This window comes from Mus caroli, unplaced genomic scaffold, assembly GCF_978045245.1.
Source record: "Mus caroli unplaced genomic scaffold, Mus_caroli_1 scaffold_19, whole genome shotgun sequence".
Taxonomy (NCBI): Eukaryota; Metazoa; Chordata; class Mammalia; order Rodentia; family Muridae; genus Mus; species Mus caroli.
The window spans coordinates 76262135-76289217 of NW_028227274.1; the positions used below are offsets into that span (position 1 = coordinate 76262135).

Below are 27083 nucleotides of genomic sequence, written 5' to 3' on the forward strand. Positions count from 1 at the left end.
GGAGAGAGAGAGAGAGAGAGAGGAGAGGGACAGAGGGACAGAGAGAGGGAGAGGGAGAGGGAGAGGGAGAGGGAGAGGGAGAGGGAGAGGGAGAGGGAGAGGGAGAGGGAGAGGGAGAGGGAGAGGGAGAGGGAGAGGGAGAGGGAGAGGGAGAGGGAGAGGGAGAGGGAGAGGGAGAGAGGCACTTCTAGGAACAGAGGCAAGTCTGGATGGAGCAACTCCCCATAATACACATTCTGAGAAGTGGCTTTCTCAGAGGGCTGACCCTAGCTAGGGTTGGCACTGATGGGATGGGGGTACCCTAGACCAATGGCTTTCAGGACACTGACCTCATAGGGTTAGTCAGGAGCACATCCCAAATAAAGCTGCCCCCAACAAATGAATCTCATCCCAGAGTTAGGAGAACAGTGAATAGTTGAGAAGATGGGCAGACCTGTCCATCTGTAACTGAGCAGAGTTTGACCACTTACCCATCTGATTCTGTTACTTGAGATTTTAGGGTCAAGGCCTATGCTCTGGCTGTTTCAGGAAGCTAAGCATGCCATCCAAAGAGACAAGGAGGAGTGGAAGGCATTGCAAGGATCTATAGTTAAAGTAGCCACCCAGGAAGAGGAAGAAAGAGTCTGTCTTAGGGGTACTGACCCGAGGTTAAGGTTTAAATGAAGCTAAGAAGTACATATAAGTAAGCAATCCTGGAGCAGATATGGTTCTTCACGTCATCGCCTGGGCATCAGTCTGTCCTGCAAGGGGAGCCACAAGTTGTGAGAACTGAAATTTCTTCTGGGGAACAAGCTCCTTCTCTGTCTGGCCCCAGGCTTCCCCCTTGCGCTTCCACAGCATCATGTAGGGAAAGGGAAATCTCAATCTTTAGGAGCCCAGACTTTGCTAGCCAAAAGAAGGCCACAGATGTCTCTCTCTTTAGAATATTTTCTTCTTCTTGTCAAGCTAGTTATAATTCTAACTCGGAAAGATAAGAGACACATACTTATACATGTGAATGCTCCTATCTATATGTTCGCATTAATAAGTATAAAGACACATGAGACTGATCTGAGCTGTTAATATAATTTATTCATATGTTTACACAGGAGTCTGTTACACAGACAATAGGGGGGAAAGTACAAATGTCCCCTAAGAGTTTTCTCTTAACTTTATGATAATACTTAGTAACAAAAATACCTTGAAGACACTAATATTACACAAATAAAACAGTGTAGAAGGTTTCGACTTGTTCCTGTTTTTAGGTCTGAGACAATGTTGCCTTAGGTGAGTTAGAGCTTTGTTGCTGGCTGGGGCTCGGTTGTTTTGTAGACGCTTTGGTCCACTCTTCTCCAATCCAGCATCTTCACTTCCCAGTGGGTCTTCGCATGCACATTACTCTTGCTGACCCAACGTTTATTCCGCAAACTCCAAACAGGAAACTTTCAGCTCAAATACTGGAAAGCCAGGCTTTCCATAGGACAACTCAGGAATCCGTGACAGCTGCAAATCCATGGCTTCTAAGGGTTTTGGTCACGAGATTTTAAATTATCACAGATTTCGATTTGTTTCCTGAGAAGAGGGAATGTGGCTGTCCCCTGAAAGTGTCTGCACTACAGTCTGACTTCAGCCGTCCAGCAAGCTGCGGATTGCCTTCTCAGCACTATTTTCTGCTTTTGGTGTTTGAGACAGGGTTTCTCTGTGTAGCCCTGGCTGTCCAGGAACTCTCTCTGTAGACCAGGCTGGCCTTGAACTCAGAGATCAGCTTGCCTCCACTGCCACTGCCTGGTTAACACTGACTATTGAAAGAGGGGGGGACTTGTTTATGTGTTTGTTCGGTTGGGTTTTGGAGATAGGGCCATTAGTGCAGCCCACGCTGGCTGCTCCTAAGTTTGTGCTCCTCCTACCTCAGTCTCCCTAGTGCTGGGATTTGGGGCACAAGCAACATACTTGTCAGGAAAAAGAAAATATTTAGGATTTGAAATTTTCACTTTTCCAACCTCCCAATAATAAATTTCACTGGACAGGCAGCAGGCGGTCAGTGAAGCTTCAGCAAGACTGGATGTAGAAGGTTTGGGGGTTGTTTTGTTTGGTTTTTGGTTTGGTTTTGTTTTGTTTTTTCAAAAACCACAACTTTTACATTAAAAATTTACAAAAGAAACCCAGAGAATTCTCTATCTGTATTTCTGTAAGGTGGTTCCGATACTATTAGTTTGCTAGCCAGAACATTAGTGTGCAGGAAATAATGCCTTAAAAAAAAAGAAATTAAATAAACAAAAGAAAGAAAGAGAGAAAGTAAAGAAAAGAAAAAAAAAAGAATTAAACTAAAGAGCTCTCGTAAACGCTCTGTGAGTGCGGCTTAGTTGCTGGTGTTTAGACGAGATCCTCAGATTCATTCAACTGTGGCTTCAAAAGGCTCTCGAGGTTGATGAAGTTGCCTTATAAGCACTTAAAAACCCAACACACAGCTCCGGTGCTTAGGGAATGGAAACAGGGGATGCTGAGTTCTAGGCTAGCCTGGGCTACATAGACAGCCCTCTGTCAAACACTCCCTCAAAACTAATATATAGTAAAGCAAGTATATAAACCAAAAGCAAGTATGCCAAGTATTTTATGCATTTATGCATTTTATTTACTGTCTAAGAACTGGCTAGCTGCAAACATATATCAGTGGGCAAATGTTTTCATAAAGAATAAATAAACTCTACTAGGTTTTGCAAATTCTGAGTGTGGCAGTGCAAAACTATTTTGGCCAACAAAGTTCTTCCCACAGCTCAGTCAGCTTGGAACAAAAAGCCAACTAACCTTTCTCATTAAGAGAACATCACCACCCTGCTGGAGAGCTGGGGACTAGAGCTCTGGTCAACCTGCCCCACTGCAATGTTGTTATGCGGTTGCTATGAGCACTGATTCTGAAAGGAAAAGGCCTATCCGAGAACCCTGGGCTGCTTTGTTTCTGTGCCCATGGATTCTGCAAGGCTTACATGGTTTACAGAGCTTGACTTTTAATACTGACATCAAAGATAGCTTCAAATAACAATAATTGTTGCTGCTTCCATTCCTTCTGTCTGTTGGAACATTTTGATTCTCTAAATGCAGTCTTAGTGATACTCCCGCCGACCCCCAATGCACAGTGGGGTTTAAATTTCATTCCAGAGAACATCAACTGGACACGGCTCTCATGTGATTGATAATATACAGTCAAAGAGAAAAACAAGGAGCAAGCAAAAGAATGGGTCGCCGAGAGTATGAAAGTTGCTCCCAGGGAAGAAAAGCAATTGCGGAGAGCCTGGAAGTCAACTGGAGCTGCACTTAGAACTGACTCATGACCATGGCTGTTGGGCGGCACTGCTCTTACAGGGGGCTTTCAACCATCCTTTTCTTGTTTTGGAGGTAGAAGATGCGGTTCTCCTCAGAGTAGGTAACTTTGCTGAGGGGCATCCTGTAGATGTTGGGATTTTTCGTGGTCAGCAAGAGAAAGAGTAGTGTGGCCAAACAGAAGGACCAGGTACAAGCTGGCAGGTGAACCTGGGGGAGAAGAGACAGGCCACACAGTTGTTTTTTTTTGAGATTCCATTTTAAATTGAGTCTACACAGCAGACCACCAGAATTTTCACCCCAGAGGATGATTGGTTGGGAGATGGCTCTGGATTCTGCCCACAGAGTTGTATCTAAGATCTTAGGGCACCTACCATTTGAAATGTTTTCACTAGTCTTTTACAGTAATCAGCTTTATCTCTTTCGTAGGTCTGTGTAGTTTCCTCACCTATTCAGACTTCCTGCACATGGTGTGCCAGGATGACACTGGACATACAGGGTGGCAGTAAATTGCTAATATCCCCTGGCTTCTCAGCATACCCACAAAGGCCTTCTCTGATTGGCCAGCCATAGTGACCTCCTGATCTTGACTTCTCCGTGGTCTTGAACTCTCCTTATTTTTATTTCTTTCTATTTTCTCTCCTTAATAGACTTTTCAGTTTGGGGGTAGGTACCATGCCAACTCACATGTCTCTGAGTATATCACATTGGTTAGCTTTAGCCTTTTGTATGGATCTCATAAGTACAATGGGGACCAGGGTACCAAAATCTGACTGAACATCAGAATCACCTGGGGGAGTCTGATAAACAAACAATCTACACAGGATCTACAAATCAAGAGATGGGGCTTAGGGTCCGAAGCTTTCTGGAGTTCCTAGCTAACTCGGGGGTAGAATCAATCTAGTTCTAGTCCCCAGTGCCTTTGTATTTCCTTTGTTGGTTGTGAAGGACTCCACAGAGTTCTCATAACAAGCCTGGGGACTATAGGTTGGACTAGGGTTTCTGTGATGTCCAAAGGTGGGAATGGCTGAGATCTACACATGGAAGAGTTGTCGGTGGTGAGGGTCCGTGACAGATTGTGCAGATATACACTAGAATCTTGTCTTCCTACCACAAAGATGCTACAGAGTGAGTGTAAGGCCAGCCTGGGCTAAGGAGGAAGTATGGCAGGAGAGAGCAAAGATTTGCCTAGAAATAATACAAGTAGGAACTAGGGTTGAAAGGTCTTATTGATATGTAGGTGAGAGTTCAACGAAGACTAGAGATATAAGAAAATTGCCTGGATTTAAAACAATACCTGTTCCTTTAGTCAATTACCCTTGTCTGCTCTTTTCTGGCTCCTCAACTACTCATGGGTGTGCTTTTTGTAATAAGTAAACGATATTCTAAAGTCAACTTCTCGATGCCAGAGTTCCACCGTGGATGTGATAACGTGGTATCGAGTTATTGATAAGGCTATTGTTAAAGTTATTCTTTAAACTGAGCAATCTGACATTTGTAACAAGCCTGGCGAGTATAGTTTGGACCAGAGTTTGCTGTGATGTTAGAGAGTGCGAGTGACTGAGAGCCACCTCATGGGGGAAGCCATGGTGATCATGGTCATGGAGCCTGTCACTGGGTGCTGCCTGGGTAGGCATCAGGGCACTGGCAAGAAGACTCACCACAGCCATCAGGTGTGCCATACAGGCTCCGAAGTAGGCAGTGAACAGGGCTACGGGAAAAGGAGAGGACATCAGTTGGTAGTTGTTCTTTTCATCAGCATCCCAGAGTGTTCCGCATTCTACCAGCCAGCCCACCCCAGTTCCCTAGTCATAAATGTGGATTTAGATTCAGACTTTCTGAGTTCAAATCCCAGCCCATCCCTGCAGAACTCACTGGCCGCATCTCTACGCTCTGTCTCCTTGGCCATGCCGAAGAAGTCCTGAGAGCAGCTCTTTCACAGGGCTGGGTGAGCGTGGAAGAAGTAACATATATGCAGCACCCAGTAAGGGCTCAATAAAAGTACTCTTGTGGTACAGTTTTTTTTCTCTCTCTTTTCATTGTTGTAGTAATGCCATGGTATTTTCTATACCCATGACTTCTCTACAATCTTGTTTGCATCTAAAAAGGGAGCTTGGTGCTTGGAGCTTGGCAAAAGCAGTCTATAGCCCTGAGTCCTCCCTCACAGAAATGCCTTTTCATGTGCTAAAGGTGGGCAGAAAGATTAATTAACAAGCACTGGACATTCTTATTTACTTTGAGAAAAAATAAAAGCTATAAAAGGGCATGTCCACAGGTGTGTCTTTTACATGCAAAGCAACAGAACCAAGGGCTTAACTAGCTAACTATCAGTCTTGGCTGAGGAGGAGGCTGGGCAGAGAATGTCCTCAGGTTTTCCAGAGTCAAACTGAAGGATGACTTTCCTGTGATGTCCACAGAGCCATTTGGCTACTGTTAGCCAGTAACCAAATCAATCGATCAATCAGTCAATCACCTATCAATCACGTGAGCTGTCTTGGTCTTACGGCAGGAACAATGAAAGAAATCTCTGGTCCACATTCTCTAAACTAAAGACTGTCTTGTTTTACTCAGCACTTTGTCCCTGGCACTGTTCCTTCAAGGGTTCAATGTATCCTCCCATGTCCTAGCTTCTCAGGCTAACGAGGGCTCATCTTCAGAAACAGCTCTGCTTTCAGATCCCAGCTCTGCCTTTTCTTCACTGTACAGTGAAATCTCAAATGCCGTCAGAGCACTGGGAACCCGTCCATCTGGGCAGGGTGCAAGGATGCTACTCTGAGAAGAAGGGTGTTCATGGCTGAGGTGGGAAGACTTCTCTTTGTATCTATCAATTCTAGTCATCTTCACGATCTAACCCACCCATTCAGCGTGTATCCCGTGGCCCTCTGCTCAGCACAAGCTGCATTCTGGCCTCCTCGCTCAAGCATTCTCTCTTTAGGCACACCAGGAATTATCATCTCTTATTCCACCACATGTTGGTGTGGAGGTAATTCCCCTGATTGCATTAGAAGAAGGCTCTTAAGCCTCAGAAAGAACCTGGATTTCATGGACAATGCCCCTGTCAGTGTGCTGTCATGGGTGAGTTCTACCATAGTAGCCCAACCATTGACAAGTAGCACAAAATGTGTGTATAGCTTCTTAGCTAACATAGCAAACAAGACTAGTGCTTGGCTGCATGGCTCCTTATCTACAGGTAAGGAGGGCAGCCCTGTCAGATGCCATCATAGGCTCCCAAGTCCTCTTCCTGATAGAGACATACGGAATGAAGAAAGGAGCAGTTCTGTAATCAGTGTCTGCTATTTATTGACCTTGGCAGACACACTTGGACTTTTGTTTGACAGTGACAGGGCAACGTGAGCAAGCTGAAACTTGCTGTGGCTTTTTACACAAGAGGCTTGCTTTGCAAGAGGGGCTGGAGGGCTGTCCCAAGAGTTCATGTGTGGCTATTAAAATGTCAGGTGTGACACAGTGGGGACAGATTCAATACTCTCATACCATCAGGCTCAGAAGGACCTGCTAAAGCTCTCTGGGAATGAACGCCACATCTATGGACATCAGGATTGCCACTCCCTTTGCACCATCAACTTTGCTTTTAGGAATATGTTACAGAAACATTAGTGTAATGTACATTTGGCAAATTATACCAAATGTATTCAGTGGAGCGGTGTCTTTAACCACTCCAAACTAGAAGCCATGTAAGTACCTCTCAGCATCACAAGCTTGCCATATTACCTCTAAAGGATCCATATTACCTCAGCCAGCAGAGGCCGAGCATCCTGAGAGGTGGAGCCACAGTCTTCTGAGAAAGACCTTGGCTTCCAATCCTATTGAGAGTTGTCACTTAAACAGCTGGAACCCATGGTAAACAAGCTCTGGGGCAAGGAAAGGGGCCATCCAAGGAAAGCAAGTGCCAGGAAAGACAGATACAAACGGAGCGGACACTGCAGGTGAAGTTTAATCAAAGCCAGAAGCCAAACCACAAGGGATGACAGGATTAAGCCCAATGAAGAGAGCCAAAAAATGGGAGTTCTTGTGAAGGGATGACACAGAGAAACTACTAAGAAACAAGTCCACAGTGATGGAAAAGCCCACATAGAACTAGCTCACCAGGAGAGGAATATTTGCAGAGGATCATTAGAAAGTCAAAAGCAGACAAGTTCCCAGAATTAAAGAAAGACAGGAGAGATCACACTGAAAGGATTTGATGGGGAACCTTCACAGTTAGTCAGGCAACAGAAAAATATAACTCATATGCGAAGATGCAATTCTAAATGTCCAGAGAGAAAAATAAAACGAACTTTTCACAAGAATTAGGTTTGTTTTAGAAGTTTTCATGGTGGTTTGGGATGGAAAAAGGCATTAGGAGTCTTTGAGGACAATTTTCAAAATGTTAGAAAAGAAAAAAAAATCTTTAAGTCTAGTTTTGTTTTCACTAAGACATAAATCAGGGAGAAAGGAAGCTGTTCTCAGGCACACAGTGCCCTAGAGATTCCCCCAATAAAAAAACGCCTGGAAGAAACACTGTGACAATGTGGTACGAGCTTCAGGGCAGGGGTGAATACACATCACTAAAGGCAACAGTTACTAAACAGAGAAGTGTGAAAGCGCCTGTTTACATGAATCCAAAGTGAGAATTCTTTATAGTAGCAAATTGGTTTCAATGGTAGTTGCGGGTGGGCCTCTCAGAGGAGGCTGAATTGAGCCAAGGTATGTCCACACTCAGAAAGAAGACGAAGATATGGATGATAAAGTTAAGACACTGAGAGGGAATAATAAACAAGGTTAATTCTTAATAATTTATACCAAGCCATCAGGAAAAAAAAAAGCATTTTTCCATGCCTTCAAATACTGCAAATAAGTGCTGGATAACAAGTACGTTTCCAGTTATTTCTGTGCACACTGTTTAATCCTAGACACATCTATGGGACACCTCAACCCCTTTAAATGGGGAATCTTAGGCTCCGAAGGGTTAAGAAGTCTGTTGGAATCAAGTTCCTGGTAGTCTGGAAACAGGGTCAGGATTGGGGTTTTGTTGTTGTTTTCTTGAGTCAGGGTCTTACTGTGTAGCTACTGGCCTTGAACTTATGGTCCTGCTGGCTCACCTCTGAAGTTACAGCCAAGGTAGAGTAAGCATGGCGGCTCCCTACTGGGTCTACATCCTGATCTCCAGAATCCATGATCATGAAAAGGGGCTTAGAACTGTGGTTAGGTGAAAGACTTTCAACAGAAAGATTATCAGGCATGATGTGAGCAGATCCATGGATGGAGGTTACAAACCTGCCGGAGGCAGGCACATGGGAGTATTTCCCTTTCTACCTCCTACGTCTTTCTTTGTACTTTATACGGACTGGACCATGAAACTGTACTATAACTACAAATAAAATAGCAAAGAAAGATTCCCTGTTGGGGGAAACATTTGCAGAAGTCTTAGGTGCCGTCCTTTCGCTAGCCTGCCAGAACCAAATCCACTTTTCATGAACTCAGAATGCTTGCCTGCCTGACTCAGGCTGTCCATGTGCTAACCAGGACCATCGTTTCCACCAAGTGGACTCCTCTCCTGTGCTAGAACTCACAGAAAAGCCACCTTCTCCAGGCAGCACTTCCTGAGAACTAACTATAGACGCCGCCCCGCCAACAGATCCTGTCCTAGAGTTCTTGTTGTTCTGTTACAAACGTTGAAAGTTCCACTCAAGACCCCTCTTAAATCACCTGGTTCCTACTTTCCACTTCCGAGTGCTCTGCTCAGAGTTACAGGGGACCCAAAGCTTCTAACCCTTTGTCTTTCTAAGATATTTCAGGGTACATCACGGATATATAAATACAGTTAATGCATTTGCGGCTACGGCATACACAGAACCGTAAAGTATACGCTCCCAATACAGGAGTGAAGACAATCTCAAAATAAAGGTGGGGGCCTGGGAAGATGAGGGCTCTTGTTCCAGCTAAGTTTCAGAATCTGCCCCACAGCCCTGCCTACTTTGCCCTGAACTTGGCAAAAAGTAACAAATACTGACAGAGCTCAGCTGAGTCCCTACAGACACCATGACAAAAATGACATCTGATAGCGCGCTGCAGCTTGAGATCTGCTAACCTCACCATGGCAGAAACCCAAACTGAGCAGTGCTCCCTACAAACCCCTGGTCACAGCCCACCTCCTCCACTCCAGATCCTGGCCAGCTCATGGTCTACCACTTGGCAACTTCTTAGATAGCCGAGGTTGAGCAGCCTGGTGACAAAATGACTTTAGACATATAGCACATGAGCCTAGAAACAATTTCTCTATAATTGAGGATCCCTTTACCTTTTTGTCCCCATGGGGACTCCTTCCACTCCAGAACTACCGTTAATGTTTTTACCTTCATTGAAGTAGGGATAACAAAGGCTCTGGGTTCCTCCTCCTCAGCAGCACAGAGAACCCACTGGCTTTTCAAGCCCAACGCTCTTGAGGCTGACCTTATGTTAAGGAGGCACCACAGGCTACAGCCAGAAAGCGCCTAGGGTGCAGATATGGCTTCTAGGTTTGGATTTAGTTCTCCACGACTTGACGCACTTCAGCACTTCCTTAACCGAAGTTCAACAAGAAGGGTGGGTTTGAGGGTGCTAGGGTCTAGTCTAGCTCTGCAGGCAGGGTCTACTGGGGATCAGGAAGGGCTCACAAATTAGTTCTCAGCCTGTGGTCTCCAGGCCTCCCCGTCAGAGATGCAAGTTTCTCCCTCTAAGCCTCCATCAGAGGCTAAGGGGAACACCTAGGGGAAGTCTGTGTCTTCACCAGCATTCCAGGTGGTTAGGGTACATGCTCAGGTCAAGCAACATAGTTTGATATTTATTTTTAGTTTGGTGGGCTAAACAAAATCACACACACACACACACACATACACACAAACCCACAGTTCAGGTCATGAATCTATTTCCTCAAATATATATCGAACAGAATGGCTACTGAGAGTCTAGCCTTTTCCTTCATAATAACCAGTGGAGTAGGCAAAGATAACTTTGATTCTCCCAGAGGGGAACATCACTTGCTCTGTTCACACAGTTAGCTAGTGGTAAACTCAAACCCCAATCCTAGTTTGAATTTCTCATATGATCCTTTCCATTCTTTAGGTAATTATTTGCTGCTTGCCCGTGACTTTGATGGAGTCCTCATAGACACCCCTCTTCAACACCGTCTGTAGGATACTCACCGCAGGCAAGAGCCAGGAGGTGGGTCTGCCAGGTGAGTGCCATGAACATCCCTCCAATTGCAATGCAGGCCAGAGAGCTGTTGAAACCCCAGAGCCCAAAGTAGATGTCTTCAAATGGAGCTGCAAGACTGAGTCCTGTTAAAACAAGAGCCGTCAGAGCTCGGGACAATGAGCAGGCTGTTCTGCCATGAGTTGTGGGGTCAGGAGAAACATCCCGAGAGTTCCCGTTGCTCAGAGATCTCCGGAAAGCTCTGTAGTATAGAGGATGCCTGGGACATGCGTGGTGTGGAGAAGACGCTTATATGAGGTTGAAATTCTTATGCTCACCCGCGATGACACCCAGCAACGATCCAATAGCAGCGTGCAGGCACATGAGTGGGGAGGAGAGCAGGATAGCACATAGGAAAATGCCGCCTGTCCATGGATTGTCACAGCCATATATCTGACCGACTCCCACCGGAAGAGACTTCAACAGCTGCAACAGAAAGGGTACAACTGTAGCCACACAAACAACAACTGTAGCCACACAAACAACAGGCAAGAAGCCCACTGTGACCTTATACAATGTGAATTATAGGTGCACATGTGTGAATTTCAGAATTTTTACAATTAGCATATCTTATCCTTCAAGATTTATTAATACAGGTGCGTGCAGAGCAAGGCTCCTCCAAACCTCCTGTGCTCACTAATGTTCTCACTAGCTCTGATACTTGGCCACTGTGAGGCCTCCGGTGTGGTCTCACTACTCCTGCCTCTGAGGACCTGCAGATCTTCTCTAGTGTGGCAGGGACACAGGCCATGCGTCAGGTGCTTCCTGCTGTGTGTCAGCACTGGCTGTCACCCACTGCCCTTCCACAGGCTGTAGAACTGCTATCACAACTGAGTTGGCTGCTCAGACTGAAAGACCAGCGGACTGAACAAGATCAAAGCGAACTGAACCAGGTTATCTCATCCATAATTTAGGAATAATTATAGCCAACTTTAGGAATGAAAAATCACACTGGCACTTCTGATACTAAGGGGAACACGTACCATATAAAAATATCCTTAACTTAATTTAGTTATCAACACTTGTCAATCAGATCTCAAAACACGAGTCAACAGACAAACAAACAAACAAACAAACGCAAACCCAGCGGTGCCTCTTTTGTTGTCTTTGACTTCAAGTGTCTTATTTTCAGAAACATTAAGTGAGGGGCTGAGAGGCACAGTGGTAGAGCATGTGCCTGACACGCACGAAGCTCTATTGCAATCTGTAGACACACATGTGCACACGTATGCCCACATGCATGTACACACACACACACAAATTTCCTCTAGAAATATCAGTGGGACAAGGTGGAATTCAGCCTAGGAGAAGTGGGCTTTTGAAAGCACACACTCTCTCTATGGCTATCTGTAAGGAGATGCACCGTATCTACACCCTGAGACTCAGTGGATCTCACATTCTATCCTCCAGTACAGTTTGGAGGAGTTTGTTGAAACAGGTTCCCAGGCCCCGCTACACCTTGAGAACTCTGAGTTACGGTTTGTATTCTGGACTGAGCCAGAACAGCAGGTTCTGCATAGCCCAAAAAGTACAACATCCTGTTCTGACTGGGGGATGCAGATCTCGAAAGCGCTAACCCCAAGGGAGAGACCTCCATCCTGGAGGGTGGTCCCACCCACCCAAGCAAGGGCTGAGCTTCCCACAGCAGCCGATTTCCAGTGCGTGGTTTTACCTCCAGGGCGCTGAGCTCAGACCACGTGATGTTGGGCACGGAGCTGACTGGTGTGAAGAGTTTACTTGGGAAAAACGTATTGTAGTGTCCTGTGGCTGACAGGTACATCGACAACGCCATGTTGAAAGGGAGAGTGAAGACGGGCAGGTCCCACTTGCTGAGCACGGAGCTCAACGCGCTCGAGAAAACCGGGCTAAAGGAACAGAAACCCCAGAATGAGAATCCATGAGGAGCAGCCATACTGAGCACCCCACCCTCCAGCCCCTCCACGGGGGAGAGGGGTGTCTGTCCTGCTGCAGTTGCTAACATGCTCTGAAATTGTACTAGCAAATCTCCCATGGGGTGGGTGGAGGGTTGGGGAAGCCATGGTTGATTTCATCGCAGAGACAACTCTCATACGCCACAATGCCAACTCTTGACTTTTGAGAAAACAAAACACACACACACACACACACACACACACACGCGCACGCACGCATGCACCACCCTGAGATGGCTCAAAGTGAGTTATAATCAAGGTTCTAAAAACATTTTTGAGGGGCTGGAGAGATGGCTCAGTGGCTAAGAGCACTGACTGCTCTTCCAGAGGTTCTGAGTTCAAATCCCAGCAACCACATGGTGGCTCACAACCATCTGTTATGGGATCCAATGCCCTCTTCTGGTGTGTCTGAAGACAGCTACAGTGTACTCATACACATTAAATAAATAAATCTTAAAAACAAAAACACATGTTCGGAGCTCTTAATAAAGTGAACTCGTATCTACAGAGTTCCTGGGGTCCTGGGGTCCTGGGGTCCTGGGATCCTTCCTCCCCACCACAGTCACTGCCATCCTGAATTTGGAAGACATTACTCTGCATGTCTTCCATATGTATATCTGTTTTGGAGAAGAAAAGAGAACAACTTAGGATTCAGTTGGTGCAGGCTGGAAAAAGGCGCCTTACAAAGGGTCACTCTCAGTTGTTGACCCAATGAAGAAGCATCCTTGTAGGATCAGAACAGATCCCTAGTTGGGGGAGTGTGGGTCACCCGATGGCCATGGATCCTGTCCCATTCAGAGGAGCCCCCAACCTCCTGGGGGGAGGCTGGCACCTAAGGGAGCAACCAGGGTGGAGGCCTTCTGCAGGCAGGGCCTGCAGTATGCTCCTTAAGTTCCTCTGTGAGCATATTAGTGCTTTATTCTTTAGATATGATAAGGAAAGACAAATTTGTTTCTAGAAAAAGGAACTAAGGTGTTGTCAGTATAGAAGCTAGCTTTGAAGGTCCAGGTTTTGTAAAGATGGGATTGAAGTTAAAGATCTTTTTTAAAAATTTATTTATTTCATATATGTGAGCACACTGTAGCTGACTTCAGACACTCCAGAAGAGGACATCAGATCCCATTACAGATGGTTGTGAGCCACCATGTGGTTGCTGGGAATTGAACTCAGGACCTCTGGAAGAGCAGTTGGTGCTCTTAACTGCTGAGCTATCTTTCCAGCCCCAGATGGGAGTGAATTTAGAAAAAAAAAGGAGGGCAGCAACTTGGTTGATATGATTCCACTGATGGGGGTGGGCATCTTTGGCTATACTTTAAAAGAATCACCTGAGGAGACTGGAGATTTAACTCCGTCAACACTTAGGCAACATCCCAGAGCAGTCGTGTACACTAACTGTGCAGTTGAGGCTGTGAATGCCTGCCTGAAGGGGCCATGCAGGCAGACTTTGACATAGGAACAGATAACTGGTTGTAAGGAAACCCAACACCTCTTAGAGTGGTTGCTTTAGTTTCTATAACCAAAGGTAGAACTTGGTTCTAAATCTTTTAAGTATTTCTTTTTAATTTGTGGTTAAAAAAAACCCCACAGAACATAAAAATTAGCACTTATTATTACATTGTTGTTTTGCCTCTCTAGACAGATTATTAGCCTGAAAGTCCCTAGGCTGACCTCATGCCTACAGCCCTTCTCTTCACTTAGCCATTGCTGGCCCCCTTCAACCATTTTCTCTGTTACGTTTAATCTGTGTTTGTGTGGGTGAGCATATGTGTGTGGACCTATGTGTGGATGTCAGAGGGAGACTTGGGAGTCAGTACCCTCCTACCTTGTGGGTTCCAGGGCTAAAACTCAGGACGTTATCCTTGGCTTCAAGGGTCTTTATCCAGTAAACCAACTTGCAGGCCCCATTTAGCCATTTTAAAGCATAATGTTCAAGGACACGCTCTCAGTGTTATACCACCACCACTGACCCACAGACTAGTTTTCATCTTACGAAAGCGTGCTCACTAGAAACTGATTCCTCCTTCCGTCCACCCTCCACGGGCATTTTGAAAACCCAATAGAACTTACCAAGTCATAGACATAGTAGATACAGGGAATATCAGCCACCAGAAATAGTCGCCCTTGTTTGAGAAGACAGCCATGAGGATTCCTACTAGGGTGGCATTGTAACCTTGGAGCCCCGCTGCTATCGCCGATCTGCAGGCGGGAGGCACAGCACAAGCATCACCTGGGTGAACTTAGGATCGAATGTGAGCAGTAGCTGTAACTTCCACACATCATCCACTTTAAAGAACCATCAGACCTGGGCGCGTGTTTCAAAGCCTTGTAGGAGTCATGCAGATACAACTAAACTGCTCACTCTGAAGTGTGCACATGGAACAACTCCCTCCGAGCTACGTTGCAAGACACAGGAAGGAGAGCGTACGGTGGGGAGGGGGACGGTGGGGAGGGGGGGGGCGAATAAGACTATCTGCTCTTCGTTCATTCTTTCATAAGAAGATTCTTACGTCTTTTAAATCATTAAGGACCTCTCTGGAACAGGGCTTTCAGCATTTGAAACAGTCTTAAGTGATTTCTCAGTGAGACACGCGTTTCCTGGAAGGCAGATCCTTTCATGGTGTATTTAGGAACACCCAACTTCAACTTAGCACGCATTTCCGTGTTCTTCTGATTCCACTCTGCCGTCTCCAGGTTATTGCAGAGGAAAATGGTTACTTTGACTTGGCCAGGCACCTATTTAATGATGTGCACTCTTAGCGCCTCTTGTAGACACCCCTCAGTGATGGTAAAGTATTTAGTCTGTCTCCTCAGTTTGTCTAGAGAACCTTGACTAAGGCACCCCCCTCTGTGCTTGGCCTTGAACCTCACTTCCAATGTCTTATATGTCAGCTTCTAATGGACTCTCTGTCAGGAACTATAGGGGCAACTAGAAGCCCAAGAGAGCAAGGGGAAGATTTCTGTACAATAGGCCCTTCATCTGACAAGCTTCAGATTTTCAGACCCCGAGAGGTGGCAATGGATGACACCATGAAAGACAACAGTGTTTATGTCCAGCCTGACTCTCACAGGCCATGACCATAGGGACCTGTGAGGTAAAGGTGGTGAAGTGGGCTGGTTAGGTCAGACGGGCCTGAGGGGCGAGGCGGCAGCCAGTGAGTGCACTGCAGCTGGTGGGAGAGTTTTGGGCTTTTTATCTGAGTCTGTGTCAAGGCACAGGTGCACCAATAAGCTGCTGTCATATCTATTCCCTGGGCTGGGGACATCAGAGGTTGGATGCTAATTTCAAAGTCCTTTGTCTTTCTTCAGTAAACTTCCAGAAATTGAGGTTACGTGTGACAACCACGGAGAGCTCTGTAGACCAGCTCTCCCATAGCGTTTGTCGGTGGGTGAAGAGTGGCAACAGCTACAAGTCAAGAGATGCCACCTTTCTAGCCCTAGGAAGAATCGGTCACTTGAATGGAACTGCCACTTTAATATTTTTATTTAGAACTAAGAAAAGTAAAAGGAACTTGAGAAGTAACACATATAAATATAAAAAAGTACATAAATATATAAAATAGGACTGTCTTCTAAATACAAATTGCCAAGGGAATGCGGGTGCCCGTGCCAATATCAGGGATGAAATGCAGGCCCTTGTACGTACATGCTAGACAAATGTCCTACCAATGAACCTCGTGCCTAGCCAGTAGTCACCTCTCACTGCAGCAAACACAAAGATGGACTAATCCTAGGATGTGAGGCTCCTCAGCAGCCCAGGAGCTGAGCTGGCTCTGCCTTGCCTATGGAGGGAGATATCTCTGCTAAACTAACGGCGATCCCAAGATCCAAAGGGGGTTGCTAAGCCGCTAAGTCTTTTCAAACACTCAGAAGCATTTTGCTTAAAGTTGTAATAAATAATTGAATCACTAAAGGAGACTTCAGTGGGCTCTTTCCTGGTGATGGGTGAGCTCTGGCTACCTCATACACCAGCTATTATTCAGACTGGCTCCTTATTCAGATGAGGAGAGTAAGAGACTACAGGTGATTCTCTGGCCTCTGACTAAAGGCAAACAGAGCATTCTGTGGAATAAAGGTTGTTTTCCCCGGGAGGGTGTGGCTTTCTCACTGCCACTCATGGCAGCTGCCCAGCTAGTGTCTCAGAGAGGGGGCTGCCCTATGAGGGCTTGCCTACCTGTCTTGGCTAAGCAAGAGGGCTGTCAGAGTGGAGACCACAGTTCCTACACAGCCACAGAGAGCCCACCAGGGATTCTGGACCAGAAGTCCCACCAGAATCAGGATTCCACTGATGGGGTTGCTGACAAACACCACCTGGGATATGCCACGAAGTATCCAGTCCATGAACTGGAGCACCACGGGTTTGTCTGGAGAGAGGAGAGGAGCAGAGTTAAGGAAGAGACAAAATAACACTAAGGTCCACCCTGAACAAAGTCACCAGAATCAGTCGGAGGTGAAACTCTGGGATATTTTGTGAGGCCTCCCTTTGACCCCTTAGTTTGTTTAGTCAGTCCGCAGCGCCCCTCCTGGGATCCGTGCACCTGTTTAGCATGCTCAGAGGTACAAACTAAGCCGAAGGAATGAATTGCCAGGTGTTGAACTTTCTTTAAGTATGGAGTTTATCCTTTCATTTCATAGGAGTAGGGCCCTGCCCCCTGCACGCTACTACAGTGAAAAAGGTGTGAAGAGGCTTGTAAATTAGAAGATGCAAAACAGGAAACAGAAAAGTGATGTTTGGGAGTAGAGCTAACAACACAGGGAGAAGCACAGGCAAAGGATGTCCTCAGCTGCTTCCCCGGCTCTCCAAGGAATGGATGTTTATGCACATACCTTTAAGCCAGTTGGCGAATTCCTTCATGTCACCCGTGACGTAGCCAAGTACTTTGAAGCCACACCTTCTCCCGCGGCATGATAAAATCTGGTTTTCACCCCGGTCTACTTTAACCATGGTGGGACTATCTTCCATGGCTATCTCTTCCTCTGGCTCCTTGAAGGAAAGACAGGGTTAGTGAATAGCCTGAACCAGAAAGAACTCTACAGTTGGCTGGCTTAGGCTGTTGTCGTTGCCACAGAAGATGAGCGTGGAAGCATTCACCTACAGCAGTGGTTCTTAATTTCCCTAGCGCTGTGACCCTTTGATACAGTTCCTCAGGTGGTAGCCTCCAACCATAAAATTATTTTGTTGCTACTTCATAACTGTAAATTTCCTATGGTTATGAATTGTAACCCAGATGTCCGTGTTTTCCAGTGGTCTTAGGTGACCCTTGTAAAAGGGTCATTTGACCTCCCAAGGGTTCTCGACTCACAGTTGAGAACCACTGGAGTAAGCTATGGCAGTGTCATGGCTCTGAGAATGCTCTCCTTCTTCCTGGAGTACCATTGAGGAATTCATTACCCAGACCCCAAACCACATGACCTTTGCCCTCGATGTCTTTAATGCTGCTATGAGAAGGTTCTTGTCTACACCCTCATATGCCTTGGTTTCTGGGAACTTAGTGTTGTTGAGAAGAAGAGCAAAATCAACCGAACAAGTCAAGTAATATAGAAAGAGCTAAAATAAGCAAGCTTAAATCTGTATTTTTCTTTCTTCTTTTCTTTTACAAAGTAGCAGTTATAAGCAGGCGTTGTAGCATAAACCTGTAATCCCAAGAGGCAGGAGGATTAGGAGTTTAAGGTTAGACTCAGCAACATAATGGTTCAAACATAGCCTGGGCTATATGAGATCTCTATCCCAGAAAAGCAAACTGCCAATGTTAAAAAACAAACAGACAAACAAACAAACAACCATCTAAACTACTGAATTTATTTAAGAATTCTTCAAAAAAGAAGAAATTGTTAAAAATAGATGGTGTGTGTTGAGACAATCTAAGAACCCTCTAACCTGAGTCCCTCTAAGAATAAGATCGCTAGAATCCGTTCTTACATCATCCAGCTGTCTCAGATAGTCTGCAGTTTGGAATCTGTCGTAAATGCATAAAACAAGCAAGAAGGATACCCACCGAGGTGGACAGCACTGATTCTCAACCGGTGCTTAGCACTCCCTTGGAGGGTCAAACAACCCTTCTACAGGGGTCACCTAAGACCACTAGAAACCACAGATATTTACATAACAATTTATAACAGTAGCAAAATTTCAGTGATGTAGCCACAATAAAAATAATTCTGTGGTTGGGGTCTCCACAGCATGAGTGATTTCATGAAAGGGTCACAGCATCGGCAAGGTTGAGAGCCACTGGTGTGGAAATGGAGACAGGTAGAAATGGACAATGCTGTCAAAAGCTGAAGATGATGATGTGTATTTCACAGTGTAAGAATGCATGGGGTTTTATTATAGTCAGAATGCAAACACCGTAACTGTAATGTGCTACAGGGCTGGCTACTTCATATATTAAGTATGTAACAGGAGAGAACTAGTATTGTTGCATTTGGTACCCTGGGACACACCATGAAGGGTTCATGGTTGCCAACCACAGATGTAAGGGCTACAATGACACACTCCTAGAGTTAGACATGTGGAGAGGGACAAGAGCCAAGCTCTTGGATGTAGTAAATAGAACCCTGGTAGGCTCAGAATCAGCCGGAGGAACTCTGTTGGTGGCCTTGCCGTGAGGAGAGATGAGCTGGCTTATGTATGCAGCTTTGGGTGTCTCTTTGGTTTTGCCTTTTGTGGCTGTGGCTTCCACATAGTCCCCACTTTGATTTTCACAACCAAGGCTGATGATGGAGCTACTCCACTTCCTTCTTACCTGTCTGTATTCTGTGCCTTTTCATACATTCTGGGTAGCTTGGCTCTTGTCCCTCTCCATGTGTCTAACTCTAGGAGTGTGTCACTGTAGCCCTTACATCTGTGGTTGGCAGCCATGAACCCTTTATGGTGTGTCACAGGGTACCAAATGCAATGACATTAGTTCTCTCCTGTCTGAGAACTTACTTTGTAGACCAGACTGGCCTCGAACTCACAGATACCTTGTCTGCCTTTGCCTCCAGAGAGCTGGGATTAAAGGCATGTGCCCTTGCCACACAGCTTAAAATTATGTCTTCTAAAAACACAGGACTCTAGTTTTGACGTTAACCACACTACAGAAATCAATGTCTTATCACTAATTTATTACTATATAACAATTCTAGTTTTCACTATAGCTTAGGCTGGCCTTGAACTTGCTATGTTTCTCCTGCCCCTGCCACCCAAGTGCAGGGATTAGAGGTATGTACCACCATGCCGGTCTATCTTCCTGTTTTTTTTTTTTTTTTAAACAATGGCACACCATTAATCATCATACGAAGTTGGAGCTGTTTCTACAATGCATTCCACACTAAGGTCATTCTGTCCTGGCAACAATTCTATCTGACATTTGTGAGTCTATTGGAGAATCTTTGTATTGGAAATTTTTAACACTGAAAACTCCTGGAGACACGGAACCTGAGCCAAGTTCACAGAACACGGTTCACTCTGCTCTGTACTTAAAATCCCACAGATCTGTCTAAGTAAAGCAGCACTTATGAAAAATTTATTTTCATTTCATAAAATAGATATAAATAAATAAAATTTCTTTTATCCAAGCAACAGCTACTGCATCTTTCAGACTGCTCCCTCTTTAGATCTCATGATTAAAAATAGGCCTGGTTAGCCCCTGCCTTGGTGATAGTGACCCCTTCTCAAAGCCGTACCAAGGTACAAGAGGCTTCAGCTTTGAGTCTAGGACATGATGAGGAGAAGCTCAAGGGACAGGTGTCCCGAGATGCTGTAACTGAACCAACTGAGCCCTGAAAGTGGCAGTTTCCATCCGCCACAGAAATCAAATCCAGAATACATAAGCCTGTGCTCTCAAAACTTCCAGCCTGTATTTATTTTAGAGAGTTTCGAATACCACATCACCCCAGAGATTCGAAACCTGATAGTATAACTGGCCAGACATGACTGGGAACCTGAATGGCCTGTGTCCCGTGGAACCACCCCAATTTAAGACTAAATGACTTTCGTGCAATCTACAACCCAGCCTACATCTGTGTCTCCAATATTCCTGTGTAGGGATGCACTACGTGGCTGTAACATTGTTCGCCACTGTCCCACACCTCAGAGGGTGGCTCCTCCTGACTAAGCAGATAGTGCCTATGTCTCAGAGTCCTCAGCAGCCATTTATTCTGAGCTGCCGATAGTCCTGTAGCTCCTGGGATCACTGATGCCTGTTCCAGAACTCCAGCCTCAGAGCTAGTTAGGAGAAATCAGTAGTTTCAATGTGGTTCACTCTAGAATGTTATCATGCTAGGAAATCTGTGTCTGTTTTTGGAACTTGGATGCAGCGCCCAGGAGAGGACCCTTCTAGATGACGCTCACACTGCATAAAAGCCCATTGCATTCCCATGGAACGGAGAGAGCAATGGAGAGAGTTTTCATCTAAGAGAAGCAGGAGATTCGTGAAGCTCCTGACTTGTGCTTCCTTTTGTTTTTTGTTTTTTTTTTTTCCCTAAGGCTTTGCAACTGCCCTAGCTCAGTGGTGAGCCTCTAAGCCTATGGGAGTAGCTCAGGCCATAACCCCATCCTCTGTAGAGATGGCTGACCATCCATGCCCCAGCCTCTGCTCAGAAAAGACACCAAGCTGGGACCAGTCTCCCAGGTTGCCCAAGGAACAAGCTGCTGAAAGGGAGCCTACCTGTTCTCGCCACCTTTGTGCCAGGGCCAAGCTTAGACGTCTGAAGCCTTCTGGTGCTGCCTTATCGCCTCTATTTCCGAAAGGGTCTATCCAAAGAGGACCGTGATGGGCGTCATCAATGCCACCAGTCAAAGATTGTCCATTCATCCTCCCTTCTCCATACACGACGAAGGGCAAGGAGACGTGAATCAGCAGGTGTCCTGGCTCTGGGGAGCACAGGAAAAGCCAGACTAGGGGAGAGGGACAGGCCCTCTCTCTGTTTCTGCTAAGGGAAGATGCTCTCTGGCTTGGCCCCCTGGAGCAGCAGTGGGAGGGAGAGAGGAGGACACTGACTATGGGGTGAAATTAATTTTACATTACTTAAGAAATGGTGGCAACCTCTGCTGATCAGTGGATGAGAGAGAGAGTGGGTCTCATGTTCTGTGTTTGACTGGCAGGGGGTGGCCCATCTGAGACCTGCTGCAGAAAGGGATGGTGGCTTCAGGCTCTGAAGCACTTGGATAAGCTATTATGCTCTGTGCTAGGGACCAGCTCTGAGGCAACACAGTGTCTCGGCCTTGTTTCTTATGAGACAGGAGAGAAGAGAGCCCCTGGGTTCTGCTTCCTGTAGTAAGATACTAGTGACACTTTCTGTGCACAGCAAAAAGCTCATTCTAGAATACTGACAAACGCCATTTGTCTTATAGTAAGTGATAATTATGGAATACGGAATATCATTTTGTTAACAAGAAACAATTCTGAGTTAAATCTAATAAGAGTGTCAGATTTTAATAATTTCCTTTCTTTTCCCCCTTTCCCCTTTCATTCTACTCCCCTCCCTTCCTTCCTTTCCATTGCATTCAGAAAATAGGTCTTCATTCAGAAGTTCTAGAATGTTCTATGTGTGGTATTTGTCTCTTCCTTTTTCCTCTGTATTTCCACATTCGTCTACAGACTGGGAGTGAAACCTGAAAATTTAACCAAAGCGACTCGAAGAATCCACAGTTGTGGAAAATATTTCTGACATAACTTACGGAAAAGTGTGTGTATGTGTGTGTGTTTGTGCGTGTGCACTCACGGTAAGCTTTCTGGCTAGTTGTAAACTGATGTTCCTGGTGAACAGTTTCTGTTGGTAAGAAGGAAGAAAAGGCAGCCCCACAGCAAGGATCTTATACTAAGTTAAAGGCAGGGGAGGGGGCAAGAGAGGAAGAAGAAGAAAAGAAAAAAATGAATGAAAGCAAAAGGAAAGGAAAACTCAAGAAACACAGGGGGGAGGAGAGGTCCCGTCCCTCAGGTAAGTGCCTGCCGCTTTGCTCTTCCCTGTCTGCCTTCCTCCACATACACTGCACACAGAACCATCTCCACAAACTCAGCATCAATATATTCTCAAAGACAGAAATAGACAAATAGGCAAACAAGGTAGGGTTTGGAGGCCACATGGTTGAAACTTTCATGTTATAGAAAACTGAGGCTCTATGGTGCCTCTGAAGTCTACCAGGCCAGAGGCAGGCAGAGCCAGTTTATGTAGGCACTAAGTCCTGCAGCTCTCTGTCTTCTGCTTTAGGGCCAGGCAAGTTAATGCCATCCAGAATTTTACCGAAGTCAACAAACGACAGGAGCAGCTTCTGCATGGAAGGGTCTGAGGGGAGTGGCAGGGTATAGCAGCCTGAATTCAGTCACCTTGGAGGAACTCTGGGCTATGGGGTTGAACAAGAAAGAAAGGGCTCAGTGTCCTCTATGGGATCCATGACTGTCTCTTAAAAGTAATACCAGCAACTCCTCAAAGCCAGCCACTCCCGTGCATTACAGATGTGGCTACAAGTTAACATCCAAAAATATTCTGGAAGCTGTACATGGTAAGTCTTGTAGCAGGAGCTTCGAAGTATGTTTCAGAGCCCAGATCACCAGTGAAATGAGGCAGTGCTCAGTATTTTAATTTGAGACAAACTTGAAGGTGTCACTTCGACTGTCTTCCGTCTTTTATTACACACAATGAAACTCATTGTGTTGTAGCCTGTATTAGTAATCCGCACAATTGGAGAGACCTGAAAGCCCTCAATTTTCCACGCCTCGAGTATCTCTTCAAATAATACTAAGTGTTAGAGCCGGGTTCCTTGAAACATTTTCATGTTCTGTCATAATAAAAAGACTCCCTGTGCTGACACTTATTTGCTACTTTGTCTAATCTTTATTTTAGGTCATTTTTGATCACAACAGCAGGAACTGCTCAGTTCTCCTTAGAACTGTAATCAGAAACAAAGAGCTGCTGTCAGGTATTCCTGCCCTCCCTCCGAGGCAGACACCACTCCTCAGAGCCTTGAAATGTGTACAGCGACAGAGTGACAGAGCAACATGGCATGATGCAGGAAGCCACCAAATCTCTGGCTATGCTTGTGACTGATCAGAGTTCCCAATGGGCACACAAGCACACTCCCTTCAGCAGGACAGCACATGCACACAGGAGCCCTAAGCCCATAAGTGGGAAGGGCTGTTCCTAGTACCCCACGTTTTCTTGTGAGTCATATAAACGCCTCTGCTAGCTTTGCTTAGTTTTCCAAGAGCGTATCCTGATGAAACTGTGCTGATAAGTCAGGGCCATTTAGTACAGAGTGGGCACCCTGTGGAAGCTCTCTTCCACACCAGCCCAGGGCAGCTTCCACCCTCTCCAGGGATCGTAACAAAGCCACCACTTTTAAGCTTCTGGGAAGAGGACTGTGGCTTTGGTAAATAGCCTTCTAGTCTACCAGATCTCTAGCTGTTCAGTTCCAACAATTAGAGACACATCTCACCATTTAAAAGAGAGCAGAATTGGAGATGGGAAGGCAAGAGAGGCCAGAAAGGAAGGCGAGCATGATCAAGACAAAGTCAGTGTGTGCGCATGTATACAATGTTGCAGTAAAGTCCAGTAACTTGTAACATTAAAACATATAACAATAACCAGAACAAAAATAGAAAGTGTAGGATCTGGAGTCAGACACATCTAAGTTCAAACCCCTTTAAAAAGAACGGGGAGGGGGATAAGAGTAAAGAGGACGAAGGCAGCCCTCAGCAAGGACTCATTGGCAATCAACAGAAATGAGGATGGTACTTACGCTCAGGCTGGCTTCCTGGTGGCAGAAGGCGGCTCCAGATAAAGAGCAGCCAGGCTCTCTTAAACGGCAGGCTTAGTGCTGTGGAGAGGTGGTGCAGAAGAGGCGCCTCACCCTTTTATACCCACAGGCTGCTCTTCAGGTCTGTGAACCGGTTGCCTTTCTCCTCCCACTTCAGCCTTGGACTCCAGACCATTGCCGATGCCGTTGGGGTGGGGGATGGGGGTGGCCCCTGGCTTCAGTGCCTCCTGTCTCTCCCTTGCTCTCTCCTCTCTTGATATGGTGCCAACCATCTTGTCACATCTGCACAGCATCTCAGGGTCTTTCCTTAGTGATAACCAAACTCAAATTCACCTTTTCAATTCGATGCCATTTCCTACTCTCAACTTGAACTGTTTCTGGAAAGATTTGTAAAAATCCACATAGTGTCATTGAAACGACAAAGCACAGTGGAGCGAAGTGGCTGCGCCTGCGATGGAAGTTTCTTGGAGTTGACATTTCTGTCCTGGTGTTAAGAGGGGAAGATCCAAGGGCAGTGGGAGAGGCAGACAGGATGAGGGGGTACACGTTATTTCTGGAAACTAGCTACCTGTTGCCCATGCAGGAAAACTAAACCCACACATGCTTCCCTGGTCGCTCCTCTTTCCAGGTAAAAACTCCAGGACACACTGCACCGCCTTTAAAACGTTAGCAGACAAACGTCCAGAGCAGACTCTAACATGAAAAGTTTCTTTCTTCCCCATTCTTCAATTTCAGTTTTGTGGCTTGTTTCTTTATGTTAGAAATATAGTAAAGTCGGGTGCGTGTCTGTGAATAAAGACTTAGAAAAACCCTCCCTGCTGCCAGAGGTCTTCCCTGCACACCCGCTGATGAACGGATTCTCCTTATCGGCCCTCCTTCAGGCGGCCTCAGACTCTCGGGCTCCACCCACTGGACGCAGGCCAGACCGCTGCGCTCCTTCTCTGCAGGGGGCCCCAGCAGAACCTAGGACTGAGCTGATCCCAGGAGGGAACCGGTGGGCCCAGGATCGCCATGAGAACTTCGAGATCCCCGCAAATCTCTAACACCCCCTCCTTTTTTTTTTCCTGGTAAAATAAGTAGAAAACGAATCCTCTTGGTTGTCCTGCAGCTGGTGTGGGGCCAGCTTGGGAAGGAAGACTTTTCTGATGTTTGTTAGGCACTGGAACCACAATTTCTAATAATAATAATGATAAACGATAGTGATAAGAACGATAAGAATGACCCAAAAGGGTTGAGTTTCCTCTGGTTGCCAGCATTGTGTTAAACACCTGGCAGGTATGAATCATTTAATCTCCTCCAAATCCCTATATGGAATGCCGGGCTGTACTCTGGTAGAGCGCTTGCCTTTCATCCTTCAGGCCCTACGACACAGGACTGCAAAAAACCAGCACCCTCCTGCCCCCAAATGAACAATGTGCACCCCCCTACAATATAGAGAAAATGAAGCACACCCTCTATAGTGTCATTATTCCTGATTTGCGAGTGAGGAAACCAAGACTCCGAGAGCCGAAGTTCACTTGTCTGGAGTCTGGATGTCAGCTGTGCAAGCTCTGTCCGCTATTTATTACCAGCTCTTGCCTGTGGTGTGTTTGCTCTCACGACATGAGCCATCACAGCCCCTCAGCCCCCATGCAGCTTCTCCCTCTGGCTGTTATCAGGTGGAGTGAGTGGGTTGAGCATGTTTCAGGTCTTTTGGACAGAGTCACTTTCCCCAGCGCCAGCCAGGACTGGCCTCTGCTCCAGTCCTGCAAAGCCAGCCACACCTTAAGTGCCTGTCACAAAATGCAGCCCTGACTCAGACAACGCAAAGGAGATGTGTAACCAAGGCAGCCAAACCTGAGTGTGAATCCTGGTTTTGTCCCTATGTGACCTTAGATGTGCCATCCTTTCAGAACTGTGAAATGGGTGATTTATGTCCTTTAGTGGTTGTGATGAAGAACGACGCAGGTTGAAACCTGGACTCAGGTGGCTGGTGTACCCCCGATCTGCCTTCCCCATCGCTGCCCGCACTGCCTTGGCTTCCAACATCCTTCAGAGCCCTCTCATCTGGCTCTTGATCTCAGACTGGGTGCAATTCAGGGAGCAATGTCAAAAACTCCCAAGTTGCCGAGTGTGGTGACACGTACCTTTAATCCCAGCACTGGGGAAGCAGAGACAGGTGGATATCTGTGAGTTTGAGGCCAGCCTGGTGTATATAGGAAATTCTAGGACAGCCAAAGATAGATAGATAGATAGGTAGATAGATAGATAGATGATAATCTTGCTTCAAACAAAAACAAACAAAAAACATACAACCCCTCTGAAACAAAACAAAATAAACAAAACCCAAACTAAAGTTTTGGATAGTCATTGATTGGGGTTTGTTACAGTCTCATCTGCAAGATCTCTAGAAACCATGGTTGGTTCTCTCCAGATGCTGTGGCTAGTTCTGAGCCAAATGAGTGTTTAGAAATGTGTGTACACATATGATATCAGAGGAAAATCGGAGACAGCTAGCTCCCCCTGGGAGCCCCTGGGAGCCTGGGTGTATTCCTGGTGTCTTAAGACAGCCCATTGCACAACTCAGTGCTTTAACTCAGTGCTTCTGTGATGCCTTCCTATGCCACTAGCCAGGTAGCCAAGCATCTGCTGTGCAGTGCTAACACCCCACTACTGTTCTGGCCATGCCTCCCTTGGCTTCCCACCCCCTCTCCTCTGCAGTGAGTCTTTTAGCCCCACTCCCATCTTGGCTCTCAAACCCAACTTCCCTCCTCCCATCTGTACAAACGTGCAAGCAACGCGGGACTCTCCTGTTCTCCTTTTACCTTGGAGTTTCCACCCCAGAAAGTTCTTTCTAGTCTTTTCCTGCCCATCCTCTGCCCAAATCTATTTGAATTTCTCACTGAATTCTC

General features: G+C 46.1%; 1 protein-coding gene across 3 annotated transcripts; it reads right to left on the bottom strand.

Annotated features, from left to right (window-relative positions):
• Positions 1-1065: 1065 nt before the first annotated feature.
• Positions 1066-24921, bottom strand: Slc14a1 (solute carrier family 14 member 1 (Kidd blood group)). Of its 3 annotated transcripts, none has more exons than XM_029472290.2 (10): positions 24175-24921; positions 21104-21255; positions 17283-17439; positions 16630-16819; positions 14526-14654; positions 12200-12392; positions 10806-10953; positions 10479-10613; positions 4959-5008; positions 1066-3507 (listed from the first exon to the last, which is right to left on the bottom strand). In XM_029472290.2, the coding sequence occupies exons 2-10, from the start codon at positions 21248-21250 to the stop codon at positions 3334-3336; spliced, it is 1323 nt and encodes a 440-aa protein (XP_029328150.1). In that variant the 5' UTR covers positions 21251-21255; positions 24175-24921; the 3' UTR covers positions 1066-3333. The 3 variants fall into 3 exon arrangements, with proteins under 3 accessions (XP_029328150.1, XP_029328149.1, XP_021006367.1); XM_029472289.2 differs by having other exon boundaries at positions 21104-21398; XM_021150708.3 differs by lacking the exon at positions 21104-21255.
• Positions 24922-27083: the final 2162 nt, after the last annotated feature.